The sequence below is a fragment of the Pecten maximus genome, chromosome 1 (genome assembly GCF_902652985.1).
Source record: "Pecten maximus chromosome 1, xPecMax1.1, whole genome shotgun sequence".
Lineage (NCBI taxonomy): Eukaryota > Metazoa > Mollusca > Bivalvia > Pectinida > Pectinidae > Pecten > Pecten maximus.
This window is the reverse complement of record NC_047015.1, coordinates 543,833-564,645: the sequence shown is the minus strand read 5'-3', so window position 1 is coordinate 564,645 and position 20,813 is coordinate 543,833. Positions and strand designations below refer to the sequence as shown.

At 42.8% G+C, this 20,813-nt stretch overlaps 1 protein-coding gene across 1 annotated transcript in view; it reads left to right on the top strand.

Annotated features, from left to right (window-relative positions):
• LOC117321769 (voltage-dependent T-type calcium channel subunit alpha-1I-like) overlaps positions 1-20,813 on the top strand; it is a gene marked incomplete in the record, with an annotated part of 230,926 nt that overhangs the window by 69,767 nt on the left and 140,346 nt on the right. The window contains 3 exon segments of the mRNA XM_033876300.1: positions 749-1,034; positions 10,890-10,982; positions 12,659-13,472. Of these exon segments, the coding sequence (XP_033732191.1) occupies positions 749-1,034; positions 10,890-10,982; positions 12,659-13,472 (1,193 nt within the window).

The following is a 20,813-nucleotide window of genomic DNA, read 5'->3' as shown; positions in this document are numbered from 1 at the left end:
GACTTTGTACTTGGATAGAGTGTAAGACTTTGTACTTGGTCAGAGTGTAAGACTTTGTACTTGGTCAGAGTGTTAGACTTTATACTTGGTCAGAGTGTAAGACTTTATACTTAGTCAGAGTGTAAGACTTTGTACTTGGTCAGAGTGTAAGACTTTGTACTTGGTCAGAGTGTAAGACTTTGTAGTTGGTCAGAATGTAAGACTTTGTACTTGGTCAGAGTGTAAGTCTTTGTACTTGGATAGAGTGTAAGACTTTGTACTTGGTCAGAGTGTAAGACTTTGTACTTGGTCAGAGTGTAAGACTTTGTACTTGGTCAGAATGTAAGACTGTACTTATTCAGAGTGTAAGACTTTGTACTTGGTCAGAGTGTAAGACTTTGTACTTATTCAGAGTGTAAGTCTTTGTACTTGGTCAGAGTGTAAGACTTTGTACTTAGTCAGAGTGTAAGACATTGTACTTGGTCAGAATGTAAGACTTTGTACTTGGTCAGAGTGTAAGACTTTGTACTTGGTCAGAGTGTAAGACTTTGTACTTGGTCAGAGTGTGTAGATAAATGATTTTGAAGCTTAGAGTGCTTTTTTTGACCATTTTGGTCTCTCATCTAGGAAGACCATTCCCTAATGGGTACTTGACATAAGAACAGGAATTAAAAGCTTGTAATTCAAGCTCATGCAGAGTTCTTTCTAGATATTCACATATTGTTGTACAGAATGATGATGTCTAAAATACATTTTTATTAATTTTCAGTGCAAATCTTAGCCCTTACTTCATTCCAAAGAAACTGAACCAGGATTATATATGTAGCATGCCTGGGGAGTCCGGTATGCGTCAGTGTAAAGACTTCAATAGATATGAATATGAAGGCATTAGATGCAATGGGAGTGCCCGGCCTTTTAGCAATAACACACCCACCAATGACTCTTGTATCAACTGGAATCAATACTACACAACCTGTATGGCGGGAGACAAAAACCCATTTCAAGGTGCAATCTCCTTTGATAACATTGGTCTGGCTTGGGTAGCAATATTTCAGGTAAGCAGTGTCAAGGTGTTATTTTTCAGGTGTTTAATCTAATTTGCTATTTTCAGGAATAGCAAAAATTGCAAATAAATACATCAAAATCAAAATTCATCATTAGAATTACAGCCCAGTTAAAGTTTATGTGGAAAGATATTAGTTTTATATTCTTAAAACCTTTTGGTAGTGTAATCCTGAAGTGTTCTTATAGGGTAACGGGTTATCCCAACTATTCCTATAGTATAACAGGGTGATCCTGACTATTCCTACATGTATATGATAACAGGTGATCCCGACTATTCCTATAGGATAACGGGTGATCCTGACTATTCCTATAGGGTAACGGGTGATCCCGACTATTCCTATAGGATAACAGGTGATCCTGACTATTCCTATATGGTAACAGGTGATCCTGACTATTCCTATAGGGTAACGGGTGATCCTGACTATTCCTATAGGATAACAGGTGATCCCGACTATTCCTATATGGTAACAGGTGATCCTGACTATTCCTATAGGGTAACGGGTGATCCTGACTATTCCTATAGGATAACGGGTGATCCTGACTATTCCTATAGGATAACGGGTGATCCCGACTATTCCTATATGGTAACAGGTGGTCGCGAATATTCCTATAGGGTAACAGGTGATACAGACTATTCCTATAGGGTAACAGGTGATCCTGACTATTCCTATATGGTAATGGATGATCCTGACTATTCCTATAGTATAACGGGTGATCCCGACTATTCCTATATGGTAACGGGTGATCCCGACTATTCCTTTAGGATAACGGGTGATCCCGACTATTCCTATAGGGTAACCGGTGATCCTGACTATTCCTATAGGGTAACAGGTGATCCTGACTATTCCTATATGGTAACGGGTGATCCTAACTATTCCTATAGTATAACGGGTGATCCTGACTATTCCTATAAGTTAACCGGTGATACAGACTATTCCTATAGGATAATGGATGATCCTGACTATTCCTATAGTATAACGGGTGATCCTGACTATTCCTATAGGGTAACGGGTGATCCTGACAATTCCTATAGGATAACGGGAGATCCCGACTATTCCTATAGGATAACGGGTGATACAGACTATTCCTATAGGGTAACTTGTGATCCCGACTATTCCTATAGGATAACGGGTGATACAGACTATTCCTATAGTATAACGGGAGATCCTGACTATTCCTATAGTATAACGGGTGATCCTGACTATTCCTATAGTATAACGGGTGATCCTGACTATTCCTATAGGATAACAGGTGATCCTGACTATTCCTATAGTATAACAGGTGATCCTGACTATTCCTATAGTATAACGGGTGATCCTGACTATTCCTATAAGTTAACCGGTGATCCCGACTATTCCTATAGGGTAACGGGAGATCCCGACTATTCCTATAGGGTAACGGGTGATCCCCACTATTCCTATAGGGTAACGGGTGATCCCGACTATTCCTATAGGGTAACGGGTGATCCTGACTATTCCTATAGTATAACGGGTGATCCTGACTATTCCTATAGGATAACGGGTGATCCTGACTATTCCTATATTATAACGGGTGATCCCGACTATTCCTATAGGGTAACGGGTGATCCTGACTATTCCTATAGGATAACAGGTGATCCTGACTATTCCTATAGGATAACAGGTGATCCCGACTATTCCTATAGGGTAACGGGTGATCCTGACTATTCCTATAGGATAATGGTTGATCCCGACTATTCCTATAGGATAACGGGTGATCCCGACTATTCCTATAGGATAACCGGTGATACAGACTATTCCTATAGGGTAACAGGTGATCCTGACTATTCCTATAGGGTAACGGGTGATCCTGACTATTCCTATAGGATAACAGGTGATCCCGACTATTCCTATAGGGTAACGGGTGATCCTGACTATTCCTATAGGGTAACGGGTGATACAGACTATTCCTATAGGGTAACAGGTGATACAGACTATTCCTATAGGGTAACAACTGGTCCTGACTATTCCTATAGGATAACTGGTGATCCTGACTATTCCTATAGGATAACAACTGGTCCTGACTATTCCTATAGGATAACGGGTGAACCTGACTATTCCTATAGGATAACAGGTGGTCCCGACTATTCCTATAGGGTAACAGGTGATCCAGACTATTCCTATATGATAACGGGTGATCCTGACTATTCCTATAGTATAACGGGTGATCCCGACTATTCCTATAATATAACTGGTGATCCTGACTATTCCTATAGGGTAACGGGTGATCCTGACTATTCCTATATGGTAACAGGTGATCCTGACTATTCCTATACGATAACGGGTGATCCCGACTGTTCCTATAGGGTAACGGGTGATCCCGACTGTTCCTATAGGGTAACGGGTGATCCCGACTATTCCTATAGGATAACGGGTGATCCTGACTATTCCTATAGGGTAACGAGTGATCCTGACTATTCCTATATGGTAACGGGTGATCCTGACTATTCCTATATGGTAACAGGTGATCCCGACTGTTCCTATAGGGTAACGGGTGATCCCGACTATTCCTATAGGGTAACGGGTGGTCCTGACTATTCCTATAGGGTAACAGGTGATCCCGACTATTCCTATATTATAATGAATGATCCTGACTATTCCTATAGGATAACGGGTGATCCTGACTATTCCTATAGGGTAACGAATGATCCCGGCTATTCCTATAGGATAACGGGTGATCCTGACTATTCCTATAGGGTAACGGGTGATCCCGACTATTCCTATAGTAAAACGAATGATCTTGACTATTCCTATAGTATAACAGGTGATCCTGACTATTCCTATAGGATAACGGGTGATCCTGACTATTCCTATAGGATAATGGGTGATCCTGACTATTCCTATAGGAAAACGGGTGATCCTGACTATTCCTATAGGATAACGGGTGATCCCGACTATTCCTATAGGGTAACAGGTGATCCTGACAATTCCTATAGGATAACGGGTGATCCCGACTATTCCTATAGGAAAACGGGTGATCCCGACTATTCCTATAGGGTAACGGGTGATACAGACTATTCCTATAGGGTAACAGGTGATCCCGACTATTCCTATAGGGTAACGGGTGATCCTGACTATTCCTATAGGATAACGGTTGATCCCGACTATTCCTATATGGTAACAGGTGATCGCGACTTTTCCTATAGGATAACGGGTAATCCTGACTATTCCTATAGGGTAACAGGTGATCCTGACTATTCCTATAGGATAACGGGTGATCCCGACTATTCCTATAGTATAACGGGTGATCCTGACTATTCCTATATGGTTACGGGTGATCCTGACTATTCCTATACGATAACGGGTGATCCCGACTATTCCTATAGGGTAACAGGTGATCCTGACTATTCCTATAGGATAATGGGTGATCCTGACTATTCCTATAGGGTAACGGGTGATCCTGACTATTCCTATAGGGTAACGGGTGATACAGACTATTCCTATAGGGTAACAGGTGATACAGCCTATTCCTATAGGGTAACGGGTGATCCTGACTATTCCTATATTATAACGGGTGATACAGACTATTCCTATAGGGTAACAGGTGATCCTGACTATTCCTATAGGATAACAACTGGTCCTGACTATTCCTATAGGATAACTGGTGATCCTGACTATTCCTATAGGATAACAACTGGTCCTGACTATTCCTATAGGATAACGGGTGATCCTGACTATTCCTATAGGATAACAGGTGGTCCCGACTATTCCTATAGGGTAACAGGTGATCCAGACTATTCCTATATGATAACGGGTGATCCTGACTATTCCTATAGTATAACGGGTGATCCCGACTATTCCTATAATATAACTGGTGATCCTGACTATTCCTATAGGGTAACGGGTGATCCTGACTATTCCTATATGGTAACAGGTGATCCTGACTATTCCTATATGGTAACAGGTGATCCTGACTATTCCTTTAGGATAACGGGTGATCCCGACTATTCCTATAATATAACGGGTGATCCTGACTATTCCTATAGGGTAACGGGTGATCCTGACTATTCCTATACGATAACGGGTGATCCCGACTGTTCCTATAGGGTAACGGGTGATCCCGACTGTTCCTATAGGGTAACGGGTGATCCCGACTATTCCTATAGGATAACGGGTGATCCTGACTATTCCTATAGGGTAACAGGTGATCCTGACTATTCCTATAGGGTAACGAGTGATCCTGACTATTCCTATATGGTAACGGGTGATCCTGTTTATTCCTATAGGGTAACAGGTGATCCCGACTGTTCCTATAGGGTAACGGGTGATCCCGACTATTCCTATAGGGTAACGGGTGGTCCTGACTATTCCTATAGGGTAACAGGTGATCCTGAAGTGTTCCTATAGGATGACAGGTGGTCGCGACTATTCCTATAGGGTAACGGGTGATCGCGACTATTCCTATAGGGTAACTTGTGATCGCGACTATTCCTATACGATAACGGGTGATCCTGACTATTCCTATAGTATAACGGGTGATCCTGACTATTCTTATAGTATAACGGGTGATCCCGACTATTCCTATAGGGTAACGAGTGATCCTGACTATTCCTATAGGATAACAGATGATCCTGACTATTCCTATAGGGTAACAGGTGATCCCGACTATTCCTATAGGGTAACGGGTGATCCTGACTATTCCTATAGGATAACAGATGATCCTGACTATTCCTATAGTATAACGGGTGATACAGACTATTCCTATAGGGTAACGGGTGATCCCGACTATTCCTATAGGGTAACGGGTGATCCTGACTATTCCTATAGTATAACAGGTGAACCTGACTATTCCTATAGGATAACAGGTGATCCCGACTATTCCTATAGGATAACGGGTGATCCCGACTATTCCTATACGATAACGGGTGATACAGACTATTCCTATAGGGTAACAGGTGATCCCGACTATTCCTATATTATAATGGGTGATCCTGACTATTCCTATATTATAACCGGTGATACAGACTATTCCTATAGGGTAACGGGAGATCCTGACTATTCCTATAGGATAACGGATGATCCTGACTATTCCTATAGGATAACAGGTGATCCCGACTATTCCTATATTATAACGGGTGATCCCGACTATTCCTATATTATAACGAATGATCCTGACTATTCCTATAGGATAACGGGTGATCCTGACTATTCCTATAGGGTAACGAATGATCCCGGCTATTCCTATAGGATAACGGGTGATCCTGACTATTCCTATAGGGTAACGGGTGATCCCGACTATTCCTATAGTAAAACGAATGATCCTGACTATTCCTATAGTATAACAGGTGATCCTGACTATTCCTATAGGATAACGGGTGATCCTGACTATTCCTATAGGATAATGGGTGATCCTGACTATTCCTATAGGAAAACGGGTGATCCTGACTATTCCTATAGGATAACGGGTGATCCCGACTATTCCTATAGGGTAACGGGTGATCCTGACAATTCCTATAGGATAACGGGTGATCCCGACTATTCCTATAGGAAAACGGGTGATCCCGACTATTCCTATAGGGTAACGGGTGATACAGACTATTCCTATAGGGTAACAGGTGATCCCGACTATTCCTATAGGGTAACGGGTGATCCTGACTATTCCTATAGGATAACGGGTGATCCCGACTATTCCTATATGGTAACAGGTGATTCCGACTTTTCCTATAGGATAACGGGTAATCCTGACTATTCCTATAGGGTAACAGGTGATCCTGACTATTCCTATAGGATAACGGGTGATCCCGACTATTCCTATAGTATAACGGGTGATCCTGACTATTCCTATATGGTTACGGGTGATCCTGACTATTCCTATACGATAACGGGTGATCCCGACTATTCATATAGGGTAACAGGTGATCCTGACTATTCCTATAGGATAATGGGTGATCCTGACTATTCCTATATGGTAACAGGTGATCCTGAAGTGTTCCTATAGGATGGCAGGTGATCCTGAAGTGTTCCTATAGGATAACAGGTGATCCTGAAGTGTTCCTGTAGGATGACAGGTGATCCTGTAGTGTTTGTTTAGGATGACAGGTGATCCTGTAGTGTTTCTTTAGGATAATAGGTGATCCTGAAGTGTTCCTATAGGATGACAGGTGATCCTGAAGTGTTCCTATAGGATGACAGGTGATCCTGAAGTGTTCCTATAGGATGTCAGGTGATCCTGAAGTGTTCCTATAGGATGACAGGTGATCCTGACTATTCCTATAGGATAACGGGTGATCCCGACTATTCCTATAGGATAACAGGTGGTCCCGACTTTTCCTATAGGATAACGGGTAATCCTGACTATTCCTATAGGGTAACAGGTGATCCTGACTATTCCTATAGGATAACGGGTGATCCCGACTATTCCTATAGTATAACGGGTGATCCTGACTATTCCTATATGGTTACGGGTGATCCTGACTATTCCTATACGATAACGGGTGATCCCGACTATTCCTATAGGGTAACAGGTGATCCTGACTATTCCTATAGGATAATGGGTGATCCTGACTATTCCTATATGGTAACAGGTGATCCTGACTATTCCTATAGGATAATGGGTGATCCTGACTATTCCTATATGGTAACAGGTGATCCTGAAGTGTTCCTGTAGGATGGCAGGTGATCCTGAAGTGTTCCTATAGGATGTCAGGTGATCCTGTAGTGTTTCTTTAGGATAATAGGTGATCCTGAAGTGTTCCTATAGGATGACAGGTGATCCTGAAGTGTTCCTATAGGATGACAGGTGATCCTGACTATTCCTATAGGATAACGGGTGATCCCGACTATTCCTATAGGATAACAGGTGGTCCCGACTATTCCTATAGGATAACGGGTGATCCCGACTATTCCTATAGGGTAACAGATGATCCTGACTATTCCTATAGTATAACGGGTGATCCCGACTATTCCTATAGGGTTACGGGTGATCCTGACTATTCCTATTGGATAACGGGAGATCCCGACTATTCCTATATGGTAACGGGTGATCCTGACTATTCCTATAGGATAACGGGAGATCCCGACTATTCCTATATTATAACTGGTGATACAGACTATTCCTATATGGTAACGGGAGATCCCGACTATTCCTATAGGGTAACGGATGATCCTGACTATTCCTATAGGATAACAGGTGATCCCGACTATTCCTATAGGATAACAGGTGATCCCGACTATTCCTATATTATAACGGGTGATCCCGACTATTCCTGTAGGATAACGGGTGATCCTGACTACTCCTATAGGATAACGGGTAATCCTGACTATTCCTATAGTATAACGGGTGATCCTGACTATTCCTATAGGGTAACGGGTAATCCTGACTATTCCTATAGGATAACGGGTGATCCCGACTATTCCTATAGGATAACAGGTGATCCCGACTATTCCTATAGGGTAACGGGAGATCCCGATTATTCCTATAGGGTAACGAATGATCCCGACTATTCCTATAGGATAACGGGTGATCCTGACTATTCCTATAGTATAACGGGTGATCGCGACTGTTCCTATAGGATAACGGGTGATCCTGACTATTCCTATAGGATAACGGGTGATCCCGACTATTCCTATAGGATAACAGGTGATCCCGACTATTCCTATATTATAACGGGTGATCCTGACTATTCCTATATTATAACGGGTGATCCTGACTATTCCTATAGAATAACGTGTGATCCTGACTATTCCTATAGGATAACGGGTGATCCTGACTATTCCTATATGGTAACAGGTGGTCACGACTATTCCTATAGGGTAACGGGTGATCGTGACTATTCCTATAGGATAACAGGTGATCCTGACTATTCCTATAGGATAACAGGTGATCCCGACTATTCCTATAGGATAACAGGTGATCCTGACTATTCCTATAGGGTAACGGGTGATCCTGACTATTCCTATAGGGTAACGGGTGATCCCGACTATTCCTATAGGATAATGGGTGATCCTGACTATTCCTATAGGGTAACAGGTGATCCTGAAGTGTTCCTTTAGGATGACAGGTGATCCTGAAGTGTTCCTATAGGATGACAGGTGATCCTGAAGTGTTCCTATAGGATGACAGGTGATCCTGAAGTGTTCCTGTAGGATGACAGGTGATCCTGTAGTGTTTGTTTAGGATGACAGGTGATCCTGTAGTGTTTCTTTAGGATAATAGGTGATCCTGAAGTGTTCCTATAGGATGACAGGTGATCCTGAAGTGTTCCTATAGGATGACAGGTGATCCTGAAGTGTTCCTATAGGATGTCAGGTGATCCTGAAGTGTTCCTATAGGATGACAGGTGATCCTGAGGTGTTCCTATAGGATGACAGGTGATCCTGAAGTGTTCCTATAGGATGACAGGTTATCCTGAATTGTTCCTATAGGATGACAGGTGATCCTGAAGTGTTCCTATAGGATGTCAGGTGATCCTGAAGTGTTCCTGTAGGATGACAGGTGATCCTGAAGTGTTCCTATAGGATGACAGGTGATCCTGAAGTGTTCCTATAGGATAACAGGTGATCCTGAAGTGTTCCTGTAGGATGACAGGTGATCCTGTAGTGTTTCTTTAGGATGATAGGTGATCCTGAAGTGTTCCTATAGGATGACAGGTGATCCTGAAGTGTTTCTTTAGGATGATAGGTGATCCTGAAAAATACTACAGATGCTGGTTTTGAACTTTCTGAACCACTAAGTCCAATATCAGATGTGGAAGTATAATGCTACTTATAATGCTACAGGGATACTGCTAGGGTTTTTCTGTGTAATAGATGCTGAGTTTGGCCTCTATGTTTGTGATTTGACCTTAATTTGAAGTGATAAAGTTCGGTGTACAGAGTGTTAGCAGGACCTACAAGAATGAATTAAGTAGAGACAAATTTCCTCTTTCGTCTTCCGCCACGCCCTATTTGCCGTCTTCTGCCACGCCCTGTCTGTCACTTCTGCCACGCCCTATCTGTTTTCTTCTGCCATGCCCTGTCTGTCGTCTTCTGCCACGCCCTGTCTGTCGTCTTCCGCCACGCCCTGTCTGTCGTCTTCTGCCACGCTCTGTCTGTCGTCTTTTGCCACGCCCTGTCTGTCGTCTTCTGTCACGCTCTGTCTGTCGTCTTTTGCCACGCCCTGTCTGTCGTCTTCTGTCACGCCCAGTCTGTTTTCTTCTGCCACGTCCTGTCTGTCACTTCTGCCACGCCCTGTCTGTCGTCTTCTACCACGCCCTGTTTGTCGTCTTCCGCCACGCCCTGTCTGTCCTCTTCTGTCACGCCCAGTCTGTCTTCTTCCGCCACGCCCTGTCTGTCTTCTTCCGCCACGCCCTGTCTGTCGTCTTCCGCCACGCCCTGTCTCGTCTTCCTCCACGCCCTGTTTGTCGTCTTCCGCCACGCCCTGTCTGTCCTCTTCTGTCACGCCCAGTCTGTCTGTCACGCCCAGTCTGTCTTCTTCCGCCACACCCTGTCTGTCTTCTTCCGCCACGCCCTGTCTGTCGTCTTCCGCCACGCCCTGTCTCGTCTTCCTCAACGCCCTGTCTGTCGTCTTCCGCCATGCCCTGTCTGTCGTCTTCCGCCATGCCCTGTCTGTCGTCTTCGACCACGCCCTGTCTGTCGTCTTCTGCCATGCCCTGTCTGTCGTCTTCGACCACGCCCTGTCTGCCGCGTGTCATCAAACTTTTACTTTCAAAACGCTACTCCTCATTAACCCCCAATTGGATTGTTTCCAAATTTGGTGTGAAACATGATGGGAAAGGGTGATTATATTTTATATAAATGAGGCTGGTGCTATTCGAATCGTCTGTTGTTAGTTAAGGTTAATAAGAACAATTTCCTTTACAAGATTTGTTCCCCTTGTTTTTGTTGCAGGTTATAAGTCTGGAAAGTTGGGTGAACATCATGTATTATGTTCAGGATGCTCATTCCTTCTGGGATTGGACATACTTTGTTGCTCTTATTGTTGTAAGTATCAAGTTAAATGTTTTTGAATCATTGTATATTCTTGAGTGGATCAAATTAATTGTCCACCATCTAAACATATCTGTCTTATAAATCCAGCAGATGACTACGTTGCGTTCTGTTTTTGGATTCACTCACAGAATACTGGCCATATCACAGACATTTGATAAGGTTGCTACTATTGGCCCATAGTTGTACATGTTTCATTTTGAGACTGTTCTTAGATCAATATGGCCTCATACTTCATGCCCCATGTTTAACTTTTCCTATTTTACAATTTTGGGGTGGTGGGGGTGGGGGGGGATGAGGTATTTTAAACTGCTTCTTAGATTTCACTAGTGGAATTCAGATGGTTTCGGCTAATTGTTGTCATTTTTCAGGTTGTTCCCAGTTAGCCATGGCCAACATACAGTATTGCACAATCCTAATAGTTGTTAGTACCACAGTACCATTTTCTGCGTACAGCTATATTTAATTTAAAGACTGACTAGAGATACAGGATTGTCGCTTAACATGCGTCATGGTTTTTGGTTATGTCATACGTCGTCCATCGTCTGTCAACTTTTCACATAAATCCCTGCTAGTTATAAACAGCAGAGCAAGTTTTGACTAAATTTGGTTTGAAACATCCTAGTCCTGAACAATTAAGTCAATGGATTTTGATGAAATTTGGTATGGAGCATTATTGGACAAAGGAATTCCGATGTTGTATAAACAGAGGATGTGGCTGCCCTGGGGCTGGAGGGGTTGGGACCAATAGGGGAAATGTAGCAAATCACTTTAAAATCCTTTTTCTTCCTTTAGAATGAATTTGGTCCACATATGATTTGAATCATTTATGGGAGAGGCAGCTCAAAAAGTTGGAAAATATTTCTAATATAACTTTAATATTTGAGTATTTTGCCATGATTACTGACATATCCTTGTGAGCAATGCAGGCCCTCTGGGTCTCTTGTTTGGACAGTTAAAATGTGTTATCCCTATTTCTCAGAAAGAACTGAACAAACTTTTCTTCCTATCGCTATTTCTCAAAAAAGTCTTCATGGATCTTTCTCTATGTAATTTCACCTTGTGCTGTATTAGTCTCTCTTTCATATGTAATTTCACCTTGTGCTGTACTAGTCTCTCTTTTTGAGGCTGATATGAAATCAAGTTGTCTAACAGGTGGTCATATTGATTTTGACTGTTGAAGTTTGTTATCACTATTTCTCAGAAAGTTCTTTATGGATCTTTCTCAAATATCATTTGTAGGTTCCCCTCGGTAGCTGTGTATGATCAATTTTGAGATTGATAGGAAAAAAGATGGTGGGCATGCAGGCAGCCATTTTGAATTTTGACAGTTATAGGTCAATCAATGGTGGGCACCTGTTTTGAAACTGATTGGAAGAATAAGATCATGGTCATGCCAACAGATGGAAGAATAAGATAGTTGTCATGCCAACAGATGGAAGAATAAGATAGTTGTCATGCCAACAGATGGAAGAATAAGATAGTTGTCATGCCAACAGATGCAAAGAAAGGGCTTCTGTGCATAGTGGATGACAAAAAATTATATAGACTCACTGAAGTATCCTTGACATTCTTGGTTTAGTATGAAGATGCTTTAGAAAATCCATTTTTTATGTACTGAGTTATTGTTTTTACATATGATTTAATTGAAATTTTGTTTTGTCTTTCAGATTGGCTCATTTTTTATGATTAATTTATGCTTGGTTGTGATAGCGACGCAATTCTCTGAAACAAAAAAACGAGAAACAGAACGAATGATGCAAGAGCGGAAACGTTTTCATTCATCAAGTACTTTAGCCAGTAATTCTGAACCTGGTGGCTGTTATTCTGAAATATTAAAATATCTTGCTCATTTATGGCGGCGAGCCAAACGAGATATTGTGAAGTTTTATTATGAAGCTCGTGGACGGACTCACCCCCACAGAAAAATAAAGCCAGAGATGTCTCTACGGAAGCGCAAGAGAAAAGGTACACGCTATACAAAGGGTTTGTCTCGTTACTCCAAACCTGGCTCATGTCCCTGCTGCTCACATCGGTGTAACTATTATTATCATGTACTTAACACTACTGACAAGCATATATCACGCCGTAACAGTAGCCCGCTTGCACCTAGAGCTAGTCCTGAGATGTCAGACATAGAATCTGTATCTTCACCACAACGACCAAACTTTCTGACGGTACCAAGCATGAACAGTGTGCGACTGTCATCTTCGGACTCTGTTAATACATTGGCTTTGGCAGCCACTGATGCGCTTGGCTCCTCGCTACTAAAGTCTTCCCCAAACCATCTGGCCCTGCATGCGGCCGGTGTGAGTAGAACCTCCTCATTTACTGTCAGTAGGAAGCACCTTCCTTCACTGCCTGAGATGCTTGCCACACATTGTAATAAAAATGCTACCTTAGCCTCCACAAACACGCTGCTCCAATCCTCTGACTGCTGTAGCTGTAGCCAGTCCAAACTCCACAACAAGGGCTGTCACAAGGGTAAGTCGCTCCCATCTATATATGTGTCTACCCAGATATTGTCACAAGGGTAAGTCGCTCCCATCTATATATGTGTCTACCCAGATATTCTTTTTGGAAAATTCATTAAGGCATATCAGATTATTCACTTGGCAAACATCGGTATTGTAAGTAAATTTTTTTTGTTTTTGATGATCATCTGGGGAAAAATTTGTGTTCAAATCACATAATGTTTCTAAATTTCTGACATATCGGTCTGGTTAGAATTGATTACCTATATGAAGGAAAATGCCATCTAAGATCCGAGTCGTGTGGACAGGACACTTGCAGTAGATTGGTTTTGCTGGTTTTTGCCTTTGTGTGAAATATAGCATGGCAAAGCACAAATGGTAGTAAATGTTTGTTATTGTATATGTCTGCACGAATATATATATCTATATTTAACAATAGCAAAAACTTTCTGTTCAGTATAAACCAAACACAGCTGACATAGACAGTGGAACTGTCCGACATACAAAGTGGAACTGTCTGACGTATACAGTGGGACTATCCGACATACACAGTGGAACTGTCTGACATACACAGTGGAACTGTCCCACATACACAGTGGAACTGTCCGACATACACAGTGGAACTGTCTGACGTATACAGTGGAACTGTCTGACATACACAGTGGAACTGTCTGACATACACAGTGGAACTGCCTGACATACACAGTGGAACTGTCTGACATACACAGTGGAACTGTCTGACATACACAGTGGAACTGTCCGACATACACAGTGGAACTGTCCGACATACACAGTGGAACTGTCTGACATACACAGTGGAACTGTCTGACATACACAGTGGAACTGTCTGACATACACAGTGGAACTGTCTGACATACACAGTGGAACTGTCCGACATACACAGTGGAACTGTCCCACGTACACAGTGGAACTGTCTGACATACACAGTGGAACTGTCTGACATACACAGTGAAACTGTCTGACAAACAAAGTGGAACTGTCTGACATACACAGTGAAACTGTCCCACATACACAGTTGAACTGTCCCACATACAAAGTGGAACTATCCGACATACACAGTGGAACTGTCCGACATACACAGTGGAACTGTCCGACATACACAGTGGAACTGTTTGACATACACAGTGGAACTGTCCGACATACACAGTGGAACTGTCCGACATACACAGTGGAACTGTCCGACATACACAGTGGAACTGTCCGACATACACAGTGGAACTGTCCGACATACACAGTGGAACTGTCCGACATACACAGTGGAACTGTTTGACATACACAGTGGAACTGTCTGACATACACAGTGGAACTGTCCGACATACACAGTGGAACTGTCTGACATACACAGTGGAACTGAACTGTGCAACATACACAGTGGAACTGTCCGACATACACAGTGGAACTGTCCGACATACACAGTGGAACTGTCTGACATACACAGTGGAACTGTCCGACATACACAGTGGAACTGTCTGACATACACAGTGGAACTGTCCGACATACACAGTGGAACTGTCCGACATACAAGGTGGAACTGTCTGACATACACAGTGGAACTGTCCGACATACACAGTGGAACTGTCCGACATACACAGTGGAACTGTCCGACATACACAGTGGAACTGTCCGACATACACAGTGGAACTGTCTGACATACACAGTGGAACTGTCCGACATACACAGTGGAACTGTCCGACATACACAGTGGAACTGTCTGACATACACAGTGGAACTGTCCGACATACACAGTGGAACTGTCCGACATACACAGTGGAACTGTCCGACATACACAGTGGAACTGTCCTGACATACAAAGTGGAACTGAACTGTGCAACATACACAGTGGAACTGTCTGACATACACAGTGGAACTGTCTGACATACACAGTGGAACTGTCCGACATACACAGTGGAACTGTCTGACATACACAGTGGAACTGTCCGACATACACAGTGGAACTGTCTGACATACACAGTGGAACTGTCCTGTGCAACATACACAGTGGAACTGTCCGACATACACAGTGGAACTGTCCGACATACACAGTGGAACTGTCCTGACATACACAGTGGAACTGTCCGACATACACAGTGGAACTGTCTGACATACACAGTGGAATGTTGAACATACACAGTTGGAACTGTCGACATACACAGTGGAACTGTCGACATACACAGTGGAACTGTCTGACCTACACAGTGGAACTGTCCGGACATACACAGTGGAACTGTCTGACATACACAGTGGAACTGTCCGACATCACAGTGGACTGTCCGACATACACAGTGGAACTGTCGACATACACAGTGGAACTGTCTGACATACACAGTGGAACTGTCCGATATACACAGTGAACGTCGACATACAGTGGAACTGTCCTGACATACACAGTGGAACTGTCCCGACATACACAGTGGAACTGTCTGTACAATACACAGTGGAACTGTCCGACAATACACAGTGGAACTGTCGACAATACACAGTGACTGTACTACACAGTGGAAACTGTCTGACATACACAGTGGAACTGTCCGACATACACAGTGGAACTGTCCGACATACACAGTGGAACTGTCCGACATACACAGTGGAGAACTGTCGACATACACAGTGGAACTGTCCGATATACACAATGGAACTGTCCGACATACAAGTGGAACTGTCTGACATACACAGTGGAACTGTCCGACATACACAGTGGAACTGTCTGACATACACAGTGGAACTGTCCGACATACACAGTGGAACTGTCCGACATACACAGTGGAACTGTCCGACATACACAGTGGAACTGTCTGACATATAAAGTGGAACTGAACTGTGCAACATACACAGTGGAACTGTCTGACATACACAGTGGAACTGTCTGACATACACAGTGGAACTGTCCGACATACACAGTGGAACTGAACTGTGCAACATACACAGTGGAACTGTCTGACATACACAGTGGAACTGTGCAACATACACAGTGGAACTGTCCGACATACACAGTGGAACTGTCTGACATACACAGTGGAACTGTCCGACATACACAGTGGAACTGTCCGACATACACAGTGGAACTGTCTGACATACACAGTGGAACTGTCCGACATACACAGTGGAACTGTCTGACATACACAGTGGAACTGAACTGTGCAACATACACAGTGGAACTGAACTGTGCAACATACACAGTGGAACTGTCTGACATAAACAGTGGAACTGTCCGACATACACAGTGGAACTGTCTGACATACACAGTGGAACTGTCCGACATACAAAGTGGAACTGTCTGACATACACAGTGGAACTGTCTGACATACACAGTGGAACTGTCCGACATACACAATGGAACTGTCTGACATACACAGTGGAACTGTCCGACATACACAGTGGAACTGTCCCACATACACAGTGGAACTGTCCGACATACACAGTGGAACTGTCCCACATACACAGTGGAACTGTCCCACATACACAGTGGAACTGTCCGACATACACAGTGGAACTGTCCGACATAAATAGTGGAACTGTCCGACATACACAGTGGAACTGTCCCACATACACAGTGGAACTGTCCCACATACACAGTGGAACTGTCCGACATACACAGTGGAACTGTCCGACATACACAGTGGAACTGTCCGACATACACAGTGGAACTGTCCGACATACACAGTGGAACTGTCCGACATAAATAGTGGAACTGTCCGACATACACAGTGGAACTGTCCCACATACACAGTGGAACTGTCCCACATACACAGTGGAACTGTCCGACATACACAGTGGAACTGTCCGACATACACAGTGGAACTGTCCCACATACACAGTGGAACTGTCCGACATACACAGTGGAACTGTCCGACATACACAGTGGAAATGTCCGACATACAAAGTGGAACTGTCTGACATACACAGTGGAACTGTCCGACATACACAGTGGAACTGTCCGACATACACAGTGGAACTGTCTGACATACACAGTGGAACTGTCCGACATACAAAGTGGAACTGTCCGACATACACAGTGGAACTGTCCGACATACACAGTGGAACTGTCTGACATACACAGTGGAACTGTCTGACATACACAGTGGAACTGTCCGACATACACAGTGGAACTGTCTGACATACACAGTGGAACTGTCCAACATACAAAGTGGAACTGTCTGACATACACAGTGGAACTGTCTGACATACAAGGTGGAACTGTCTGACATACACCATGTTGTGTAAAGCTCTGCTTCAATATATAAATCATTTCTTGGTGTGATGGGACAAAATAATCTGGGTGTTTGGTTGCTTTTGATGTTGGGTTGCCATGGATGTCAACAGGATGGGTTGTATAGAGTAGAACACAATGGCTGCGGAACAAGTCAGGCCTGCTGTTCTATCTAATTCCTGGCTTTTGGTAAGCTTCTTACAAAGATATATTGGTTATAAGATCTCCCTGAACACTAAGGACAGAATCCAACAGAGTTCTACAATTAACATTCATCTCCTCAAACTTTGTTTGATCACGGCGACAATAGAATCCTAATTAGTGTAACCTGAATTAGTGGAGGGCTTTAAATCCATTTGTATTCCCAGGATATTAAATAAACTTGCTCTGATAAAATGATTTCAACATTTTTTATGTGACCTGTATAGTTAAAACTGGCCTCCTTTACTAAGGCTTGTGTGACAGAAATGTGATGGATGTGTTAAAACTGGTCCCCTTTACTAAGGCTTAATATAATGTGTGACAGAAATGTGATGGATGTGTTAAAACTGGTCCCCTTTACTAAGGCTTTTGTGACAGAAATGTGATGGATGTGTTAAAACTGGTCTCCTTTACTAAGGCTTGTGTGACAGAAATGTGATGGATGTGTTAAAACTGGTCTCCTTTACTAAGGCTTGCGTGACAGAAATGTGATGGATGTGTTAAAACTGGTCTCCTTTACTAAGGCTTGTGTGACAGAAATGTGATGGATGTGTTAAAACTGGTCTCCTTTACTAAGGCTTGTGTGACAGAAATGTGATGGATGTGTTAAAACTGGTCCCCTTTACTAAGGCTTGTGTGACAGAAATGTGATGGATGTGTTAAAACTGGTCTCCTTTACTAAGGCTTGTGTGACAGAAATGTGATGGATGTGTTAAAACTGGTCCACTTTACTGAGGCTTGTGTGACAGAAATGTGATGGATGTGTTAAAACTGGTCCCCTTTACTAAGGCTTGTGTGACAGAAATGTGATGGATGTGTTAAAACTGGTCCCCTTTACTAAGGCTTGTGTGACAGAAATGTGATGGATGTGTTATGATCCGATGAAGTTGTATCAGTAAGGTTTTTGAGTGTAGTTTAAAAGAATATCTATAATTTCCTTCATAACAACAACTTGTCTCAGAAATATCTGTCGAGGCTCTTACTAGGCCACTCAACCGTATTCCATCTTTTGGAAATTTATCATAGTATTGTTTTTGCTCTGGACAACCAACAAGACTGTTGTATAATTTTTGTGATCTGTCCAAAGCTTTTGATAGGATTTGGCATAGAGGATTATTATATAGATTAGAAAAATGTGGTATAACAGGTAATATTTTGAATTGGTTTAAAAGTTACTTACTTAATAGAAAACAGAGTTTTTTTTGTTTATAAATCTAGTCAATCAAACTCACTAAATCTATGTACAGGAGTGCCCCAGGGTCAGTACTAGGTCCTCTCTTATTTCTTATATATAAAAATGACGTTGCTGAAAATATGTTAAGTATAAGCCGACTATTTGCCGATGATATCCATGGGTAAATCATCCTCAACCACTGGAGAAATTAAAACTTGTTTGAATCATGATCAATCTATTCTGGAAAATTGGTCAAAGAAATGGTTAATGAAATTCAATGCAGTCAAATTAAATATCATCTTTTTTTCTTCAAAAAGATGTAATACTACATTACCTGATAATGTATTTCAACACATTACTTTGCCATTTGTTCAGTATCACAAACATCTAGGTCTTAATTTCTCCAGTGATGGCACCTGGTCATACCATATTGACTGTATTGCTATGTCGGCTAACAAAAAAAATTACTTAAAAACCTTCAATATTTAGTGTCTTGATATTCTTTATGTGTTCTTTATAAAACATATATTTGTCCCTTACTAGATTATGTATCTGTAGTCTGGGATGGGTGTCCTCAACAAGATTCTGAAAAACTGGAGACAGTCCAGTTGCTTACAGCTTGGTTAGTTAATGGCCTACTCCTCCCTCAACTCTTCTGTAATGACATCTCAGTTAATGGCCTACTCCTCCCTCAACTCTTCTGTAAGGACATCTCAGTTAATGGCCTACTCCTCCCTCAACTCTTCTGTAAGGACATCTCAGTTAATGGCCTACTCCTCCCTCAACTCTTCTGTAAGGACATCTCAGTTAATGGCCTACTTCTCCCTCAACTCTTCTGTAAGGACATCTCAGTTAATGGCCTACTCCTCCCTCAACTCTTCTATAAGGACATCTCAGTTAATGGCCTACTCCTCCCTCAACTCTTCTGTAAGGACATCTCAGTTAATGGCCTACTTCTCCCTCAACTCTTCTGTAAGGACATCTCAGTTAATGGCCTACTCCTCCCTCAACTCTTCTATAAGGACATCTCAGTTAATGGCCTACTCCTCCCTCAACTCTTCTGTAAGGACATCTCAGTTAATGGCCTACTCCTCCCTCATCTCTTCTATACGGACATCTTAGTTAATGGCCTACTCCTCCCTCAACTCTTCTGTAAGGACATCTTAGTTAATGGCCTACTCCTCCCTCAACTCTTCTGTACGGACATCTCAGTTAATGGCCTACTCCTCCCTCAACCCTTCTGTAAGGACATCTCAGTTAATGGCCTACTCCTCCCTCAACTCTTCTGTACGGACATCTCAGTTAATGGCCTACTCCTCCCTCAACTCTTCTGTAATGACATCTCAGTTAATGGCCTACTCCTCCCTCAACTCTTCTGTACGGACATCTCAGTTAATGGCCTACTCCTCCCTCAACTCTTCTGTAAGGACATCTCAGTTAATGGCCTACTCCTCCCTCAACTCTTCTGTAATGACATCTCAGTTAATGGCCTACTCCTCCCTCAACTCTTCTGTACGGACATCTCAGTTAATGGCCTACTCCTCCCTCAACTCTTCTATACGGACATCTCAGTTAATGGCCTACTCCTCCCTCAACTCTTCTGTAAGGACATCTCAGTTAATGGCCTACTCCTCCCTCAACTCTTCTGTACGGACATCTCAGTTAATGGCCTACTCCTCCCTCAACTCTTCTGTAATGACATCTCAGTTAATGGCCTACTCCTCCCTCAACTCTTCTGTACGGACATC